General features: G+C 33.0%; 1 protein-coding gene and 1 long non-coding RNA gene across 2 annotated transcripts in view; both read right to left on the bottom strand.

The window, feature by feature from the left end:
- Positions 1–219: 219 nt before the first annotated feature.
- Positions 220–19,199, bottom strand: part of LOC143570383 (uncharacterized) — an 81,968-nt gene continuing 62,988 nt past the window's right edge. Inside the window, exon 3 of the long non-coding RNA XR_013141920.1 lies at positions 220–290. This is a non-coding gene — a long non-coding RNA (uncharacterized LOC143570383). The remainder of the gene's footprint in view (positions 291–19,199) is intronic.
- Positions 299–6,823, bottom strand: LOC143570382 (uncharacterized). The gene is made up of 5 exons (XM_077056045.1): positions 6,763–6,823; positions 5,831–6,060; positions 5,575–5,720; positions 1,143–1,261; positions 299–419 (listed from the first exon to the last, which is right to left on the bottom strand). The coding sequence occupies exons 2-5, from the start codon at positions 6,043–6,045 to the stop codon at positions 318–320; spliced, it is 582 nt and encodes a 193-aa protein (XP_076912160.1). The 5' UTR covers positions 6,046–6,060; positions 6,763–6,823; the 3' UTR covers positions 299–317.

Genomic DNA, 19,199 nt, shown 5'->3' on the forward strand with positions numbered 1-19,199 from the left:
CCAGTTTAGCAAGTTTTGATGTTCAAAAACGATTTTTATCATGTTCGGTTTGGCTTCAACCAGTTTCCAACGGATATATCTCAAACCGATTTCAAACTAGCGGATGGTTGGTACCGGTTTCTATATCGGTTTAGAAACAGATTTATTGACACCTCTAGATGTGCCTCCTGGTTTGAATATGATAATTATAGTTTAGAGGAACTTATACAATGATGTACTCGGGCAAATCACATGATGAAAACACAATATTTCCCAAATACACTCATTTTTAATACAATCTATTGGGACATCTACTTCTTAAACTAGAATCCATTATGTCAATAAAAGGAGACTGTGTAGACCACTTTTCTTCGGTGTTTTCGCTCAAATGCAGATATAATATCATCAATTACATCCTCCCACCCATTAGTTTCTTCAAGCTGCACATTGTACAAACAATGAAGTAGTTGATTAAGGTTATATAAAACTTTAATGCATATGTGACTTTTTATATTAACTTTTTTAGTTAATGTATTGAATAAGTTTATAATGACTATCAAATCAATTCGATTGACTGATTCTAGGAGATAGGAGTGTAAATGAGCCAAGTTGCTCGTGAGCTAATTGAGCTCGGCTCGCTAAAAGATCGAATCAAGCCAAGCTTAAGCGAGCTTGAGCCCGAGCTTAAAAATTATTAGCTTATTAATAAACTAGCCCGACTTCACTTATCAAGTTCAAGCTGACTCACAAGCCTAAACAAACCAATTATGTCTATAGAGTTAAAATCATATAATATATATATTATAATATTATATATAACTATTTATTATAATATATAAATTTATGATAAAAATAACTAGAAATATATAATGTGTTGTATATAAAAATAATAATAAAAATCATTATAAATGTATACTTAATTAATAAATAATAAGCCAGCTAAGCTCGAGCTTTAGAGACGGAGCTCAAAACGAGCCGAGCTCGAGCCTCCTAGCCCCGGCTCATTTTGGGTGAATTTCAGCTCGCTTGACCCACTCAAATTGTCACCTTTGACAGATTCGACCGCTTGTAGTTGAATTTAACAGGAATTAACTAACTTTAAGCGAAATGGATGCAATAGAAAAGAGATGGAATTTTAAAAAAAAACAAGAGATAGTGCAGACCTCTTGACATAAAGTTAAAGTTTGGCGAGCACCAATTGCAGCCTCCTCATGATTATCTTTTACTTCCAAGTTTATCACTAGCACCGGTTTCAAAAGAACATGATCACGAGTATGCAGATCTGCATACAATAAAACAAGTTTCAGAAACAGTAATAACCCAACTCCACTTAATGATTTTTAAAACTGCACGATGTAGATTACTGACGATATGTTGTTTGTCCATTAAAATATTTGAAACAAGTACAAAACATGTCAACCTGTTGACTGAATTATCTGATTCAGTTTGTTTTATAAAATGAGCCTCATAAGAAAACTCATTCAAATATGGAATCTTAGTCGCACGATAATGCACTAACAAAAGGCACCTATAATAACTCGTGCAAAGAAAATCTAACTATGACAATAAGTTCATTAAACTCTTCTTTTAGTGTTTAAAGCTATAGAACAATACCTATACATGGGGCAATTTCAAATCTCTCCTTTAAACTTGCAAGCTATCATATTCCCACAAATCATGCTTCAAGAGCATTGTAGATTATGCATTAAAAACTAGTACTGTAATTTCCTTCAAGTTCAGAGAGGGATATAAGAAATCCCCCTTTTAGACCTATCTAAACTCTATAATAAACAAATACATTATCTGTCAGTTGTCATTCTAATATTCATCCATTTTATCTCTTTCCCACCCATGCTATTTCCCTTCAGTTGTTTCACACGGATCCAAGGTCCAACCCATTCTCGTTCTACTAACCCTATACAGAATTTCATATCACGCTACGATGGAAACAAACATAGTATCGGATCCCTGAATCCATCGCCTTCTTCTTGCCGAATTTCATATCAATCAATCAAAATCAATCAACCGTGATATCAGTCGTGTTCGGTTTCAGTCAGGTATTTTGTTTATGTTGCTTCTGTTATTCGATTTAAAGAATTAAATAAACCTTAAATCAATTTCTATTGATCAATCCAATTAATCCTAAACCGATTGTTGTTCATCAGTTTATTTGTAGAGTGTTTAATGTGTGATTACTGAAGTTTACAAATGGTTCCACAAATTCGGTTTCTAATCTGATAGGGGTCTGAAGTTTGTAGTAATCTCCTGTTCAGGCGATTGATTTAGGTCTCAATTCAAATACTGAATGGCAATTTGGGTTAATCGGTAAAGGTTTTTCTCAATTCTCATTTTATTTTGTTATCCAGATTTAGGTCTGCTTATTCTAATATTCTATTCAGCCCAAATTTAATTTGCTAATTGCTATTGCTCTTATTTAGCAGCGTGTAATTACATTTTTTAGGTGAAATTCAGTTGATCTCTGCTAGAACTCTTTTTACATTTGACATTGCTTTTAAAATTCAGTAAGCATTGCTTCTTTTTTTTGCAAGCATTCTTTATAGAGGACCGATTCGTTGCAAAAACATCCCCAGAATGATTCTGATTCCTAGTAATTACCATTGTGGATTTCACTTTGCTATTTTCATTGTTTATTTGTTTAATATCAAATAAACTATATTTATTGTTGTATCTGTGATGAATAAAGCCACTATGCATTGGGGTGCATTTGGTCATCAAATATCAATACAAAGCTACAGATGAATGATTAAAGGACCTAAAAAACTGAAGTTAGTTTTTTTAATGTTTACATTCCATTCTATATTTTAGTTTAAATTCACACAACCTTCTTTTTCTATGTAATTTTTTGTCCTATGAAAAGTCAACATATGTTTAAGCCGGTGGGATATGCATAAGATTGAAGATGTTTTTTTCTTTAAATTTGGATAGATTATTATTTACAAGTTTGAGGTATTAAAAATAAGTTTAGGTGACTTTCTATACGTTCCTCTCTTTTAATCTGTTTTGTTTTAAGGTTTTTTTTTTTGTTTTTAAGTTTTGCCCATGTTACCCATTAGAGGGAAATAAATGTAAGTTGAATTGACCCATTGATAAGTGAATGGGTACCTGTCAATACTGGTACTTTTTTTGGTGTGTATGAGTGTATCAAAGCGAAATGAATCGGTTGACATAGTTAGAAAGGTTGTTCAGGTTATTTTGATATCATAGTTATAAAATGCGACAGGCGCACACAAGGCGAACATGCCTCTCCTAGGGGGTAGGCGCTAGGCGCAAAAAAAGTGTGGCCTGAGACAAAAAAAAGTGCACTTAAATAAAAAAAATCACAAACAAAATTTAGAATGGCAAACAATATTTTATTCAAATACCAAAACAATTCAAAAGCATAATCCTCAACCATAGTTTCCAAAATCATATGAAAATCCAAAATAACCAAATTGTTCATACTCAAAAGCAAAAAAATTCATAAAGTAATAAATATATAAAAGAAATCAAAAAAATTAATAATCTCATAATCTAAAACAAAAATTAAAACAAAACAGAATATTAATAAGCTCATAATCTAAAACAATATATATATATATGAATTGCTAACCTGTTTTCTTCTGGTAGCAGCTGGTAGGCTTCTTGATATGTGATAATAAAGTTTAATGCGTTCATTAGATAGATAGAGATTAACTGTTAATTATGTTAACCCCATAAATATTTGGTAAGTTTTTCAGGTATTTATCAAATAAAATCAAAGTAAATAAAAAAAATCAAAAAAATATGCACATGCCGCCTTTACTCCTAAAATGTCGACTTTAGTTAACCAAGGCGGTTGACTAGCGCCTCGCCCTGAAATCTCGCCTAGGCGCAGGGGCGCACCGTTTTTAATAACTATGGTTGACATTAGTTCATTTATTTAGTAGCATTAACTATTATAGGTTTTGTTTTGGTTGAGGAATCAGGAGGGGTATAGTAACAAACTAATCATTTAAGATGTTGATGATGTAGTGAAAGGTGGTCAACACTTAAAATATGTGAACATAAAGGATTTGAATGAAACATGACTTTAAAGTGAAAACTTGGTCAAAGTATTTAGTTTCATCATGTCCTGCAAGCTAGACATTTAAAGGGGCCTTGATTTCACTTGTATTGAGCATATGCTACTATGTTTATAACTATTTATTTTAGCTACTCATTCATATGCTACTTGGAATAAGTGTTGATATATGCAAGGTTATATATCAAATATTGTTCGTGAATATAATAAGGTTTCTGATCTTTATTTGCTGGAGGAAAAGAGATGTTATATGGCCAGAACATATACTAATTGTTGTATACTGATGTAGTGTTAAGCGGATGATTTCATTGTTGGAAAACCATGTTTTTTTCTCTCATGGAGGATTCAGTGCCACTTAAGCGATGGGGTTAGTAATTCGGCTATGATGAATTTGGCTCAAAACTGGTGTGGGTTCTTTAGAGGACCTGAAGGATGTCAAAAGCTGGGAAAGAATTTGCAGTCTTTTTTATGAGAAAATAATTGTAAAAGCAAGAGTTTTGGTCAACATCAAGTTATATTTGACCAAAAAGTCAAGGCAGTAAATAACAAAAACAACAAAGTCAAAGCTGTTCTCATTGGGGAGATGATCGAGAGACAAAATGTGTGTCTTGTGATGCTGCTGTCTAAAGGTTTCGACTTTGACCAAAAAGAAAGTCAAAACTATAAAGCCTTTGAAGATACGGATGGTCCTTAGGACTGGACTTATCATGTATTTTCTTATACTTTTGTACAAAAGATACGGTTTGATATATAACTTAGCATTACGGCTTATATTTATAACCTTAGCTTGAGTTCTGGATGAGTTTTCTTTTACTCTACAGTTTATGTTGTGGTTATAAACATTATAATTGTTGCTTAAGATCCATAAGTTAGGTAAATATGATGTCAGAAATACTATTTAGTTTTTATAGTTATAGGGAAAGTTAACATACAAATGAAATTAATGTGCTAATTGTGAGAATCAAGTAGAATAATTATATATGCAAGTAGAGTAATTATGTAATTACTCTACTTGTATATTGATAGGAATCATGATCTAGTATTAGCCTAAATATCATTTGTCTATTTTGGGAGGGGTTAAGTGCAACTTATACTTCTATAAATAGGTATTGATAGCTAATAGGGAGAGGAGAGTATGTTTTAGGTTTAAGATGGCATTGCCATGGCTCCCGTGTATGCGGTGAGAGAGGGCTAGGCCCGGGAATATCTTGTAATCTTTCTTTACGTTTATAATAAAATAACCGTTCTTCCTTTTATCCCTACATCTTCTCTAAATTCAATATATAACATATCAAACCCTAACATATATATAATTACTCTACTTGATTCACACGTTTAGCACGTTAATTTCATTTGTATTTGATCCAAACCCTATAGTTATTATAGAAAAGTAATTGGGAATTTATGAATTATACCGTTTTCATTGTTCAAACCGTGTAAGACATGGGTACCTAGCCTAGTACATGAATATAAGAACTACATATTTGTATAGGCATATTATGTAAGACAACAAAATGTAAAGGCAAAACACTAACCTTCAACCACCATATCAAATACTTTTTCTTCAAATGTAAACACAACATCAAAGTGTCCATCCGGGCCATTTTCTTGCCAACGTTGAGGAGCGGTTTTAACCCCCAAGTTCCTTTTAAGCATTGGAAGAATGCCATTGCGTTTATAGCTAAAAATAATCAAGAATAACAATCTAATTCTTAACTATGTACAACCTCTTAATGCACAAAAGTAAGATCAAACAGACTAATATAATAATATTAAACAGAACAAGGATACAGCTCGAGATCTTTACGCCTAAGTTCATCAAACATCTGCTTGTAAGGGGTCCCAAACTCATACACATTTGGCTCTCGTAACGAAGGACCCGGGAGCTTAACGTGGGTCCCAGTTCCGTATGAGCAAACATCAAAGCCTTCCCTTTTTAGTAGAAAGTGAGCCTCCATGCTTCTGTTCTGATTTGAAGAGCATACCATTGCATATCTAAGTCTCATTGGGCACAGTTTTTTCTGTTAAAATTAAGGTGATTCTTGTTAATATATAGATTATTAAACGTTGTTATTTGTTTGAGATTGAACATTGAAAATTTAGCAATCGATTAAGCATTAGGCCTGTAAACGAACCAAAAGCACACGAATGGGGGCATGTTTGTGTTCGTTTTTAGCACGAACATGTAATCGTACAAATATTTTTGTTCATGTTCATTCATTAAGAAAATGTGCATGTTCGCTCGTTTAAAACCTAAACAAATAGTTCATGGCCATAAACAAACATAACTGAACTAATATAAACATACGCAGATTAACATAAGTTAGCATTAATGAACACAAACGAACAAGTCTGATACATCACAATTTATTTGAAAATGAATTGCTAATAATAACTAAGCCCATCCATGTTCATCTATTTAACTTTAACCGAACACGAACAAAACATCTTTTTGTTCATGTCCGTGTCTGTTCATGTTTGTTTAAAACCTAAAGGACCAGTTTAAGAACATAAACAAACAAACATAAACGAACTTCCAATTGCCTTAACAGTTGATGATTTTTTCTTTTAACGAAACCCTAAAATAAAAACCTGTCCGGAGAAACGAAACCCTAAACATTCAACCTTTTTTATTTTAATTACAATCAGAAAGTGCAAATTAAATAAAACCCTAGTTGTATTGTATGTATTTGTGTGTGCGCGTATGAAATAATAATAATTACCGGAGAAGGAAGAAACAAGTGACCGGAGTGGAGGAGGAGGAGGCTGAGATGGGATGATCGATAAAAAGAAAGTTTTAAATGGTAAGCTTGAGCTTTGTCTAATTTTAAGTTTACTGTTTCTTTATTTATATGCACCACAGCACCAGGTTAGTTACCATGTAGCATAAGTAGTTTTTTTAATCTTAACATAATCTGAAATACTAAAAAAAAAATGTATCATGTATATAAAGATATATTATACAGTAAAAGAATTACATATTACCCTGTTTAAAGATAAAAAATTGTTAGAAAATTCATAAATCATAAATTGTTTCTTTATTATTTTCTATATAAAAACTTAATTGCAAATGACAATTTTTTTAAAACAACTCGTGGACCAAAACTCATTCTATCTTAACATGTTTTGTTATGAACAATGTTTGATACTTTAATCGGTTAAAGTAACCAACCCGTTTCCGTTTCGTATTGGTTACTTATAAAAAATCTAATATTAATAACTAATGCAATACATTTTATATTAAAAAAGATTAACATATTTATGATGGTATTAATTCTTTTAAATTAGGATGGAATTATTAAAAATTTAAAAATGAAATATTAAAAAGAGAAATGTAGTTAATATGAGAGAGATGAGGGAAAACTATTTGACTAAAACTACATATTTCGACAAACCATAGGGACGAAAACGCAGTTCATTCAATAATAATAGATTGAAAAGAAATAAAATATAAAACTATTAATAAGAACGAGAAATATATATTTAAGATGAGAGAAATGAGAAAATTTTGTGAGGAACACTTATATGTAATGACATATGGCATTAAGACCCGTGTAAAACACGAGTTAGAATAAATAAATAAATTTGTTTAGATAATAACACAATGTAAATATGTTCAAATGATATAAATATATAATATATGGTAGAATAAATTAAATATCAATATGAAAATAAAAGTTGTTGAAAATTCACAAATCTCTAAATATTTTTTGTATACAATATTTGTAATTTTAACCTACATATCAAAATTAGTAGTTTCGTTTTTTTTTCAACTTTAGATAATGAAACACATAACCTACCATGCGTTAAAACAGGTTGTCTAAAAAACAAATCAAACCATCTATAGTGATTGACTTTAGCTTTTATTAATTTTCATTGCAAAACAAACATAAAGTTAAAATTTCTTTATTTGAAATTAATTATTTTATCTAAATCAACGTGAAAATTTGTTACTTATAAAAGCTAAATATTAATAACTAATACAACATACTTATATAAAACTAAAAAATGTATTAAAAAGAGAAAATAATTGATTAAGAAGGAAAAAAAAGTTAAATATAAAACTATTAATAAAAAAAGAAATGTATTTAATAAGAGAGAGGGGTGGGAAATTTTGTAAGAAACTATCTTATGTGATGTCATGTGGCATTAAGAACCATTATTTATTATATAGTATAGATTAGTTTCACCCCTCCCATGTAATTAGGGCTGTCACTTTTACCCGAAACCCGAAACCCAACCAGAGAAAACACGTACCCGAACCCGTACTAACCCGACCCGAAAAACCCGAACCCGAGAAAAGACTAATCCGAACCCGAACCAAATTAATTCGGGTTGGTTCTCGGGTTTGATTTATAAATTTCAGGTCAACCCGAATAAACTTTTAGTTTTGAAATTAAATATATTTTTAGATATACTAGGCTTAGTCTTAGCCGCTAACGTTATCAGAATCTGGTCCTAATCGGTTGTTGTCATTACAACTATTATAGATCGATTGTTTATTTAGTTAGTATATGTTTTCCGTTTATTACTAATAGCAACCGTAATCGAACAACCAAATCACGTGTAATATAAGACGATTATGGTTCGAGTTAGTTTTACACTTCTTTTGGATTGTTTTATCAAGTTATGTTGGTTTATTATATGATTATTTGTTTAGGAGCAAAAAATAATATGTTGTTTTAGTTTTAGCATTGTAGTTTATTGAATTTTTTTGCATTTTGTTTTGCTTTATAGGATACTCGAAACCCGATTAACCTAACCCGAACCCGAAAAACCCATAAGAGATTCGGGTTGGGTTTCGGGTCAAGATTTAAAACTTTGAAACCCGAAGAACCCGACCCGAAAAACCCGAAACCCGAAAAACGAACCCGAAGAACACCCCTACATGTAATACACGAGCACCACCCGACTTAAGGGGTTTTTTCTCAAACACAATTATCGTAGAAATCGCTAAGCACTGCCAAGTTGATCGGGGGTTGCGAGTACCCGACCGAGTCAGGGAGTAGTCGAAAACAACTTGACGAGTACTCGGCTTAGGCAGAGGTTACTCGTCAAGTACTTGGTGTCTAGCATGATTTTGCAACCATCTCAAAAATATATATATAAAAACAATTAAAAGCAAATATAAATTAACTAATAAATAATTAGTTAGTCGAGGCCTGAGCCCAAACTTGAAAATCAATTCGCGAGCCAAGCTTAGGTTTTTCCTAAAACAAAAAAAAAGGTTGAAATGAGCTTTTAGCTCTCATAAGTCAAAACGATCCAAGCGAGTTGTCGATTCAGTTACATTAAATTAAAGAAGTAAATAAATTTAGAACCAAATAAGTGAAATTGAGATAATACTTGATGCATGGACAAGCATTTACTTAATATAACAACTAATAAATAATAAACGAGTCAAACTTGGGCTTGAAAACTTTTAGGATTAGATGGTTTACACCATGACAACTGTTGAGAAAACAATGGTTTAAACTTTAATCCACCTTAATGTTTTGATGATGACTTAATTAATCTATTGTGACGTGAAAACTGTTTTAGTTCATCATTTATGTTATATCTCACACATATGTTCCTTAACACTTGATTAGTCACCATTAGTCACAATTAAGTTTGTTCAATCATTTAATAAAGACTACACACTTAAAATCAAAGATGTTGGAATTAACATGTTCTAATCTATGAAATGTTACATGAAAATTTCTACATCAACATTGGGTAACACAATTCTGATCAAGGAATCTTTAATTCATTGTTATGCTAGATTTAGTTTCTATCATGACTGCTACTTAATTTAATTGGGTAACACATTTCTATTATAACAGTTTTTCTGGGTTCGCTAATTTTAGTTTGGTTTTTTCGATTACAGGTTTTTTCAGTTTCATGCACACCATAGCAAGATGGTTCATTTCATATTCATTTTCGCATGCATCTAAGACCGAACAGAATTTATAAATTTTCATTTGTAATTTGAATTTTAAGTACTATCTAAAATTTAAAAAGTAGTGTTACCCAAATTGCGATAAGCAATTAATTATGAAGTATGAACTAACAACATTTAGGCCCAAAGTTCAAAGATTGGTAAGAATGACTTCGTAGTTGTGTTTGCTAACTATATGATTCAAATTAATAGGTTTTTTTGTGTGCTCATATCAGTCAGGAACTACTATTAATCCATTGAAAAATAATAAATAATTTATTCAAGCTAAGTTGTTAACTTTTATAAACTTAGGAAAAGTTTATAAAAATATACTTTAACATATTTGTTTAAATATTTATTTATAGAAAATCAAATAGTACTCGAATGAATCATTCTTTTAAGATAATATATTTCATTAAGACCTTGCATTAGTAATTTAACCATCATCAAACGGGTAAGTCAAACTAATAGAAGAAAAGGTTTAAAGCTTTGGATGAACAAACCAAAGTTTGCTTAACCAGTTAAGCGAAATACTTGAGTTTATCTACAAAGATGAGTGAAAAGTGATAAGGACACTTTCCCACATGTGAAAAACATGCAAATGAAGGCAAAAAGCAAGATAAATATTTCACGTGGCGTTCAAATTGTCAAAACCATATTTCTCGTTGGGGATCGATCGTCGGGCACCAGTCAACAACCTAGCATCTCACATGCTTGGTTATAAATAAAAGGCTTATTCAAACTAAGTCTTTTCCCATTTGATCTACAACTTCTACACAATTTTAATAGATAATATCTTCTAAAATTTTAGAAGAATTCAAGCTTCAAGGATCAAGAAGATTATATTAAAAGCTAGAGCAAAATGAACCACACATGTATTTTGAGCAGTCACCACTAGAGATTGTACTAGTGATTTGAAAAGTGAGGATTCGTCATTTTGTTGATGATTTGAGAGAGTAACACATTATCTTGACATTGTGTTGTTTTGTATTGGGTTAGAAACTCTATCTTGATATAGAGTTCATTAGGGATTAAGAGAAGACTCGCTATCTTGACATAATGAGCATTAGAAGAATTGTAAAGCTAAGCCTTGGTGTGTTTAGTAAAGAAGGAGATCACTCCCTTTGAAGAGTGAGACGATTGTATCGGTGATCCCTAGCGTTTAGGAAGACGACTAGTGAAGAAAACTCTCGACCGGTAGATTGGGAAGAGAATGTAGAGTTAATTAGTTAACATTCCCTTAAACCTCTATAAAGCAACATATCTATACGTAAACTCTTTACTTATTTTTATTTATGTTTATATGTTGTGAAAAGAGTTTAACAAAGTCATTAACTCATTAAAACCAAATTAAAATCTATGAAAAACTATTCACCCCTTTTCTTGTTTCCTACAGTTGGTATCTGATGGTCGGGTATTTTGTATATATATTAGTGTATTAATTATGTAGTTTTATTGAGTATACTGTTAGAACTTTTGTACTTCATACGTGCTTTTGTATTTCAGGTAATTGATTGTTAAAGATGCTAAATGCGAGACCTGTACGAGCATGGAATGATATCTCGTGAAGACCGAAGCATTATTTGATGTCTTGGGAAGTGTTACAAGGATTTGGGAAGAGTATGGATGAGAAATCATAAGCCGATGCTAAAAATGAACAAGATGGGTTGACAAAATGCGACCTTGAAGTAAAACGAGCATATCCTGAGCTAGAAAATGAGTTATGGGAGCCATAATATATGAATTTTGGGTCTCTCAACGAGAGGAATATGAAAATGAGGTTTTCTCAGGTCGCGATATGTGATGGGATGGTCATATGTCCATCGCGTATCGCAATGGACATAAAAAACGAGAAAATTAGGTTATAATGATATTCTTCATGATAAAGAACCCTAACTCCGTTTTTACGAACCAAAGGAGATTCCAGCAGCTCCAAGAGGCGATTTCCACCATCATAGCTTGTGCCAAGACCCTCCGCATGATTCATATCACCCGTATCGAAGATTTGATGATGTCTAGGCTCGGCTAATCTCCTAGAATCGCACATGGGATGTATAGTTTGTAACCTTTACAGTTTTCTCATGTGATTAAGAACACTTGTGTATTATTATTTATGATTGATATATGATTATTGATGTTTAGTATTTCTGTGTGTCCGGTCGGTTTAGGTTTACGTTGGTCTAAACGATCTGTTACCAGTTGCTAGATAATTAGTCATATAACTGTTTGGTTAGATTGAATACGATAAAACATACAATTTCCCTTAACTGAGTCACACTGGCAAGGACTGTTTGATAACCAGTGACGTGTGTAAAGTAATTGTTGATGTCTAAGGTTTTGTCTGATTGATCAGTTTTCAGTTAATTGTTAATAATTAATCTGTTAGGTTGCATGAGATAACTGTTGGTTGCTTACTTGAATTCCCGGGTGTGATTTGTTTGTTAACTGCTTAATACTCGTTTACTTGTTCGTTGCTTAGTTCTTTAAATTCAAAATATTGCTTGTGTGATCAGCACTAAAAAAATCATTCACTTCATAATTAGAAATATTTTACACTAATACATTGACCACATACTCCTTGTGATACGATACCCTACTTGCTCTAACTATTTAGAATAATTAGGTTTTTGATTGACTCAAACGACGGTCATCAGTATCAGAGCAAGTTGCTTAAAAGGTTTTCAAACTATGTTAAAAACTTTGACTTAGATCCATGGCTCAAAACTACGTAGTGTGGAATTTTATGTTAGACCAAATTTTCTTGAAAATGAAGGTTATTAGTTATTATGTACTTGTAAGTTTGACTGGATTGTGCGTCAAAGAAAGTTTGTACTTGTAACCATATGATTAGTCCATGATGTGGCATCTTCTCAGAATACTTTTGTATCTTTCCCATGTTGCGTGTAACGACTCATCATCATCGGTCCGAAATCCGGTAATGATGGCTCGATATTTGGCAGTTTTATCAGGCGGAAAGTATTTGAGGAGAAACTGTTTAACCATCTCATCCGTTGGTGATGGAACCAGAGGGAAGAGATTCTATCCATTCTAAGGCTTGACCCCTTAGAGAGAAAGGAAAGAGTTTGAGTTTGATATGATCTTCTGTACAGTTTTGAATTTTAAAGGTATTGCAGATTCGTAAGAATCGAGATATATGAGAAAGAGGGTCTTCGTCAAGGAGACCATGAAATTAAACTGAATTTTTCATCATATGAATGGTGCTTGATTTGATTTCGAAATGTTCGGTGATATCGGGTGGAGCCACTCCATTGCCATAACCTTCGAGAGTTGGCTTGGCATATTGGCTCATGTTTGGTTCATTGTTTTGTGCTTCCATTATTTCTTCGGTTTGATTTTCTCCTGATGCAGTGGCGTCTACTGACTCGTCTTTGATTGTTTTAGCGATTTATGCGGTCCATTTACGTATTCATCGACGAAAAAGTCGTTCCGGTTCAGACATTGGAGAAACAAGCCCAGGTCCGAATGTAGAGGATATACATGGGATTAAATAAAATTTAGACTATTTAATACTAAATTAAAAGTTAGTGAAAGTTAAACTAAAGGTTAGGCTAGCCTTTAAAAAAGAAATCTAATCTAATAGTTAGTAAAGAAAATAAAAGTTAAAAATTTATACAATTATAAACAACGATTAAATTAAAACTTGGATCGTTCTTAGAAACGTACCGTTTCCTCGGCAACAGCGTCAAAAACTTGATGTGTGTGTGGGTGCGGTTATAAAATATGATATGGGAGATTTAGTTTTCGCACAAGATCGTGTTTTAAAATTATAAAAGTGATTTCTACTAAGACTACACACACAAAAAATAGGCAAGTGTATATATCGTATATGTAGAATAGTATTGGTAAGAACCAAGTATCAATCCGTGGACACAAATGTTTCTAATAATAAATCTTCGTGTTACTTTAATCTGAGAGTTTAATCATTTTGGGGTTGATTTTCAAACTTTAATAAAAATACTTATATATAATATATAGGTGTCAAGAAGAGAAATTCTAAATGAGTAAATCAATTATATGAAGGCTACCATCTAAGATCAAGAATCCACTCCATTCTTCCTTGATGATTTTAAGTAAACATGTGATAAACTTGCCCTAATAATATATGATAGAATAGTCGCTCATTTCTAAGTGAACATATTCTATGACATAAAAGAAAGTAGCATGCGTAATTTCAAGTCCATCCTTGCTTAATCCCATACAACCATGAGAATGCCAATGAAAGTAGGCAAGTAGTTTAGTAAAGTAGAAAGATTAGGATTGACTTTGATTTCTAAAATACCAATTCTAACAACTTCGGGTGGTTATAGTTTAGTCATACAACCTCTCCTTGGTTAATTTAATTAGGTTATATTTACACATTCCATTAACATGTGATTTCTTTGACTAGCATGATAACCTAAGCAATAGTGTTAACGATGTTATTTCAAAATTATCAAAACTAGATAAATAGATCATAACTTATATCTCATCATTTCTAAGTACAATATAAGAATACATGTTTTATCTTGAATAAGTTATCAAGGTATTATTTTTACCATTTCTAGTCTCCAAGAACATGAGTGAATCATGAATGATTATTAGTCATCAACCTTGATGTATTGAGTTAAAGTGATAAAACATTTCTTCATGAAAGGATAATTGCAAAATAACCATGTACTTTACTAAACTAAATCGCATGTTCAACATAATCATCAAGTAAAACAAAGCTTATTCATTGAAATTAGATGGTAAATGGAGTTTAGCTCATAATGAGCATGGTTATGAACATTAAAATAGATGAAGATAACAAACACATGATCAAACTAGAATAATCTAACCAAATGTGGATGAATCTTCCTTCTTCAATGGTGATGGATGATGGTGATGATGGATGATGATAGCCTCCAAACCTTCAAACTCTCCACAAGACCTTCAATATGAGTGTAAAGTGGGTGTTTTATAAGAGAAACCCGTATAGAAGTTTTCTTCAAGCACACCAAATGAGTGCAACATGCTCCTCTATTTATAGGTTGTCTGGGAAACTAGGCACGACCCCGTGCTCCATGAGGCACGCCCCCGTATCCAGGTGTCCAGTCGCATTAAATGCTTTATCAAATCGTACATGATGACTCACCACGGGGGCGTGCTTCGTGAGGCATAGCCCCGTGTTTTTGGGTGTCTGTTATATCTTCTTTTGTCTTTTCTGAAAGGTGGCCACGACCCTGTGTCCAGCTGTCCGATATTTTGCCTTTTCTTGTAGATTTTTGTCTTTTCTGAAAAGTGAGAACAGCCTTGTGTTCTATGAAGCATGGCCCCGTGTTTCCTGAAGCACAACACCATGTTCTCTTAAGCATAGGCCCGTGTTCTCTGAAGCATGGGGGTATAATGCTATTTTCTTTGGTTTTCTTTGATTTTTCTTTGGCTTTTCATTCGTGTCTTCGTTTGAGGCTTGGGTTTACCTGAAAATATATTTTAAGATGATAATTAGCTATTTGAGCTATATTATTTGATGGAAGTTGCAGTTTTTATAGATTATTTGATGCTAAAAAGATGTATAATTTTATACATCAGAAAACAAGACTGAATCACTTAATGTCCATGAAGTAATCATGAAAAGGGATAGTGATAACCATTGAAGAATCAAATGATCTTATTGTTCTTCAAATGAATGAGCTAATTAGAAACCTTAAAGTCCATGAAGTAATCAAGAAAAGGGATGACGAAATCTCCAGTCTCAAAAAAGAAGAAACCAAAGCCCATAGCTCTTAGGCCGTTGGGTATAAAAACTGGTTTAAGCTTAGAACTTATCAAACCGCTCAAGACCGGTTCGGTTAGGTTAACGGGCTTTAAGAAAAAAACGGTTTTAAATCTAGTTTGATTGTGAAATGGCCGAAGTGCTATAGGAACCTACAGTCCGGTTGGGTCTTGGGATTGGGAACCAATTTGATTGAAATGAGTTTTAGATATGAACCAGTCCGGTTTCTGGTTAACCATTTCCAGATCGGTTTTTTGTGCAACTCTAATCGTAAGTCTTATGAAATTGGGCCTCCGTGGATAGATAGTGCCAGCTCAACACTAGCGATGTTTCTAGGGTTAAATACTTGAGTTCCCTTCTCTGAATTGAATTGGTGAGGTGCTCCTGGACTAATCGTAACTCTATACGCCGCCACGGTACGAAGTGTGTGTTGTGAATCTATTTTTTTAGCTAATTTGTTGATACTAATTTTACATGTGTTTGATTCTCTTCTAGTTTTGCAGCATTCGAAATGGCTAATCAAGCTACAGCATTCTCGCACCAGGCGTAATTCGTTTTGTTTAAATATGTTTCAAAATGTTATATTTATCTAACTAATATAATATGTATTATCTTACCAGAACAATCTTACGTTTAATCTTCTTGCTTGTACGGGAGGGAATTGGGTTGACGTTGATGGATGTGCCCAGTATGTAGGGGCAACTAACAATCGCATGTGCATACTTCCACAAAACATTGGATTCGATCAGTTTACTCAAGAGCTAAGGCAGTTTTTTAATTATGATGGACATATTCGAATGGGTTACAATAGTTTGTTTCATCAAGTTATGGTTGTGGTGGAAGAAGATTTCAATAATTTTATGTTGTTTGTCAACCCTTAGGATCCACAATTCCATTTTATTTTGGCCCACTGCCTTGAGTTTATGTTGGAATACTTATGTTGGAATGTTGTTGACGGTATTATGAACCGAATTGGTATTGATGGTCTATGGTTGTTATGGTTTATTATATCAAATTACTATTTGCATATGTATTCTGAACCATTACCGTTCAGAGACGAGAAATATGATTTTGTATGTTATCTTTGTGTTGCCTACATTTTGGTATTTTTTACTCTATTTGACAGGCTGGGAGCTCTACTACCTCAAACATGACATTCAGGTTTGATTTTATCTCTGGCTTTATTTAAATAATTTGTAAGGTAGAGGTTAAATTTTGTTCCGGTTTATTGTTTGTAGTGAAGCTAGTTGTAGATCTATTGTTTCTGTGTTGTATATATTGGATTTGCACTTGTTGTAATCATAACTTCATATCTATGAGTATTTGCTGTTGAATTTGCAATTTTATTTGATATATTGAAGAAATTACAAATTTACGATCACATTAGGCATCATAGTCTTTAGTCGGTCTGTCAAAAATTTGTTTTGATTTTGTATCTAAATAGATTAATCCCCAAGGTTATATGTACGTTAAGATTATGTAGGGTTTTTAATCAACCTGTCTTCAAATTTGCCTGCATTTTAGATCTACATAGGCAAATTTGGCACAATATAAATTTGTTGCTTGCAGAAGTTTATATTTATTCATTGTCAGGTCTTATTTTTTCAGACATTGCTAAGGTTCAACGGGCTTTTGTATGATATCCAACTAGACTAGTGTTAATTAAGTATTGATTGATGTCATAATTTGAAATGCATGTATTGTCTTTCTGGTGTTCATATCAATTTTGACGTTGACTTTAATAAGTCAACAGATCTTATTCATTAAGTGTTCATTCGTTATTATTTTAGTAGCATTCGTTCATCTTGTGAAAAATGAGCTTCAATCGTGCACAATGATTAACGAATGACTTCATTCGTTGAATTTCTAACGAATGAGGATGTGTTACTCATAACGATTGTGCTTTTTATTTTAGATTTTAACGAATGTGTATATTCGTTAATAAATTTTGAATGAATAAGATTTTTTGTCATTCGTTACACTTTAAAGTATAATGAAAGAGGGAAATCTTGTCATTTAAATGTACATTTCAAAATAATTAACTTGTTTGTTTTGCAGAAATGGCTAACAATCCTCAGGTGAATATTCCCGAGGGTGAGGGCGAGGGCGAGCAAGAGCAGCATGTTGAGAACCCCAAGGCTCAACAACATGAAGAAGCTCAAGTTGATTTACCATATGATAAGAAACACATTATTTGTGCTTTCTTAAAGAATATTTCTTTGGATGAGGCATATTCGGGAGTGTGATATCATTCTTGAAAAGATCACGAATTCACCATGCTATATCCACAGATCTGCCTATATATTTTAGCGTCATTCAACCGTTTTGAAGTATTGCTAAGTGCATTTCGGGAGAGAATCACATTGTTGCAACGATTCAAGATAAGAAGATTGTAATGCCCCGTTACCGGTGCCCTACTTTGGACGTTGGATTTACTCATAAACACAGTTCATAATATCAGAGTTAATAAAAACATTCGCGGAATATTAAAACATTCAAACCATCATATTACAAAACCATACTTTGTTGTTTTAACGGGCATTCAAATTATTTAAAACATAAAACATTGTCTTTTGAATAACATAACATTTCTTGAGATGTCAGCTTCTTCAAGTTCATGCCATGTGCTTCCTCTTATGCAAGCTGTCTCAATCTACTCACCTGCGTGCATACTAAAAGTCAGCTATGCTGAGTAAGTTCTAGTTAATCATACAACATACAATCTGTTCTCATACTTGCACACGTGCCCGAAGGGGTGTATCTTTATCATACTTACACTTCATATATAACTATCCATCCTATTTAAAGAGCCTTCTGCCCTATAACCTCACAGATATTATAAGGGTCTGGTCCCTAACATCAAAGATATTATAAAGGGTCTGGTCCCCAACATCACAGATATTATTTGGGTCTGGTCCCTACCATCACAGATATTATTAGGTTCCGGTACCTACCATCACAGATATTATTAGGGTCTGGTCCCTTTGTTTCATGCAACTGTACCGTACCTGTTCTTACATACTTTCATTGACAATACGTGCAATCTCCGAAGAGCGTTCACGTACCATCAACATAACATACATACATTATGCATACATCATATATTCATACATACATCATATCTTACATCATACTTATCCGAAGATCGTTCACGCACCGTCAAGCAATCATCATACATAAATCATACAGGGCATACACTTACCACTTAAGGTAAGTGTATTAACTATCACATCGAGTATGCACACAGCCCCGAAAACATAACAAGGAAGTGGGGCTAGAAACTCACCTGAAGTCAGTTACGTTCACCGTTAATAGTTATTCCTTTCTTCAGCCGGGCACGGCTAACTGTATAATAATTACAAGCATCAATTAACTATCGCTGCTCATCTCGCGTCTCTAGTCTAATTATAACCCTCAACGAACGGGGGCCCGGGGGCAGCGCCCCAGGCAGCGGGGTTCAAGGGGCAGAGCCCCTGGCTGGGGTT

This window comes from Bidens hawaiensis, unplaced genomic scaffold (assembly GCF_021521415.1).
Source record: "Bidens hawaiensis isolate Kalapana, Puna unplaced genomic scaffold, B.hawaiensis_p1.1 tig00024946_1, whole genome shotgun sequence".
In the NCBI taxonomy this organism is placed as follows: domain Eukaryota; kingdom Viridiplantae; phylum Streptophyta; class Magnoliopsida; order Asterales; family Asteraceae; genus Bidens; species Bidens hawaiensis.

Coding starts and splice junctions, on each gene's coding strand:
- LOC143570382 (XM_077056045.1), bottom strand. CDS start 6,045: ATGAGACTTAGATATGCAATGGTATGCTCTTCAAATCAGAACAGAAGC. Junction 5,721..5,830: donor AGGCGTAAAGATCTCGAGCT/GTATCCTTGTTC, acceptor GATTATTTTTAG/CTATAAACGCAATGGCATTC. Junction 1,262..5,574: donor ATTTGATATGGTGGTTGAAG/GTTAGTGTTTTG, acceptor TATTGTATGCAG/ATCTGCATACTCGTGATCAT.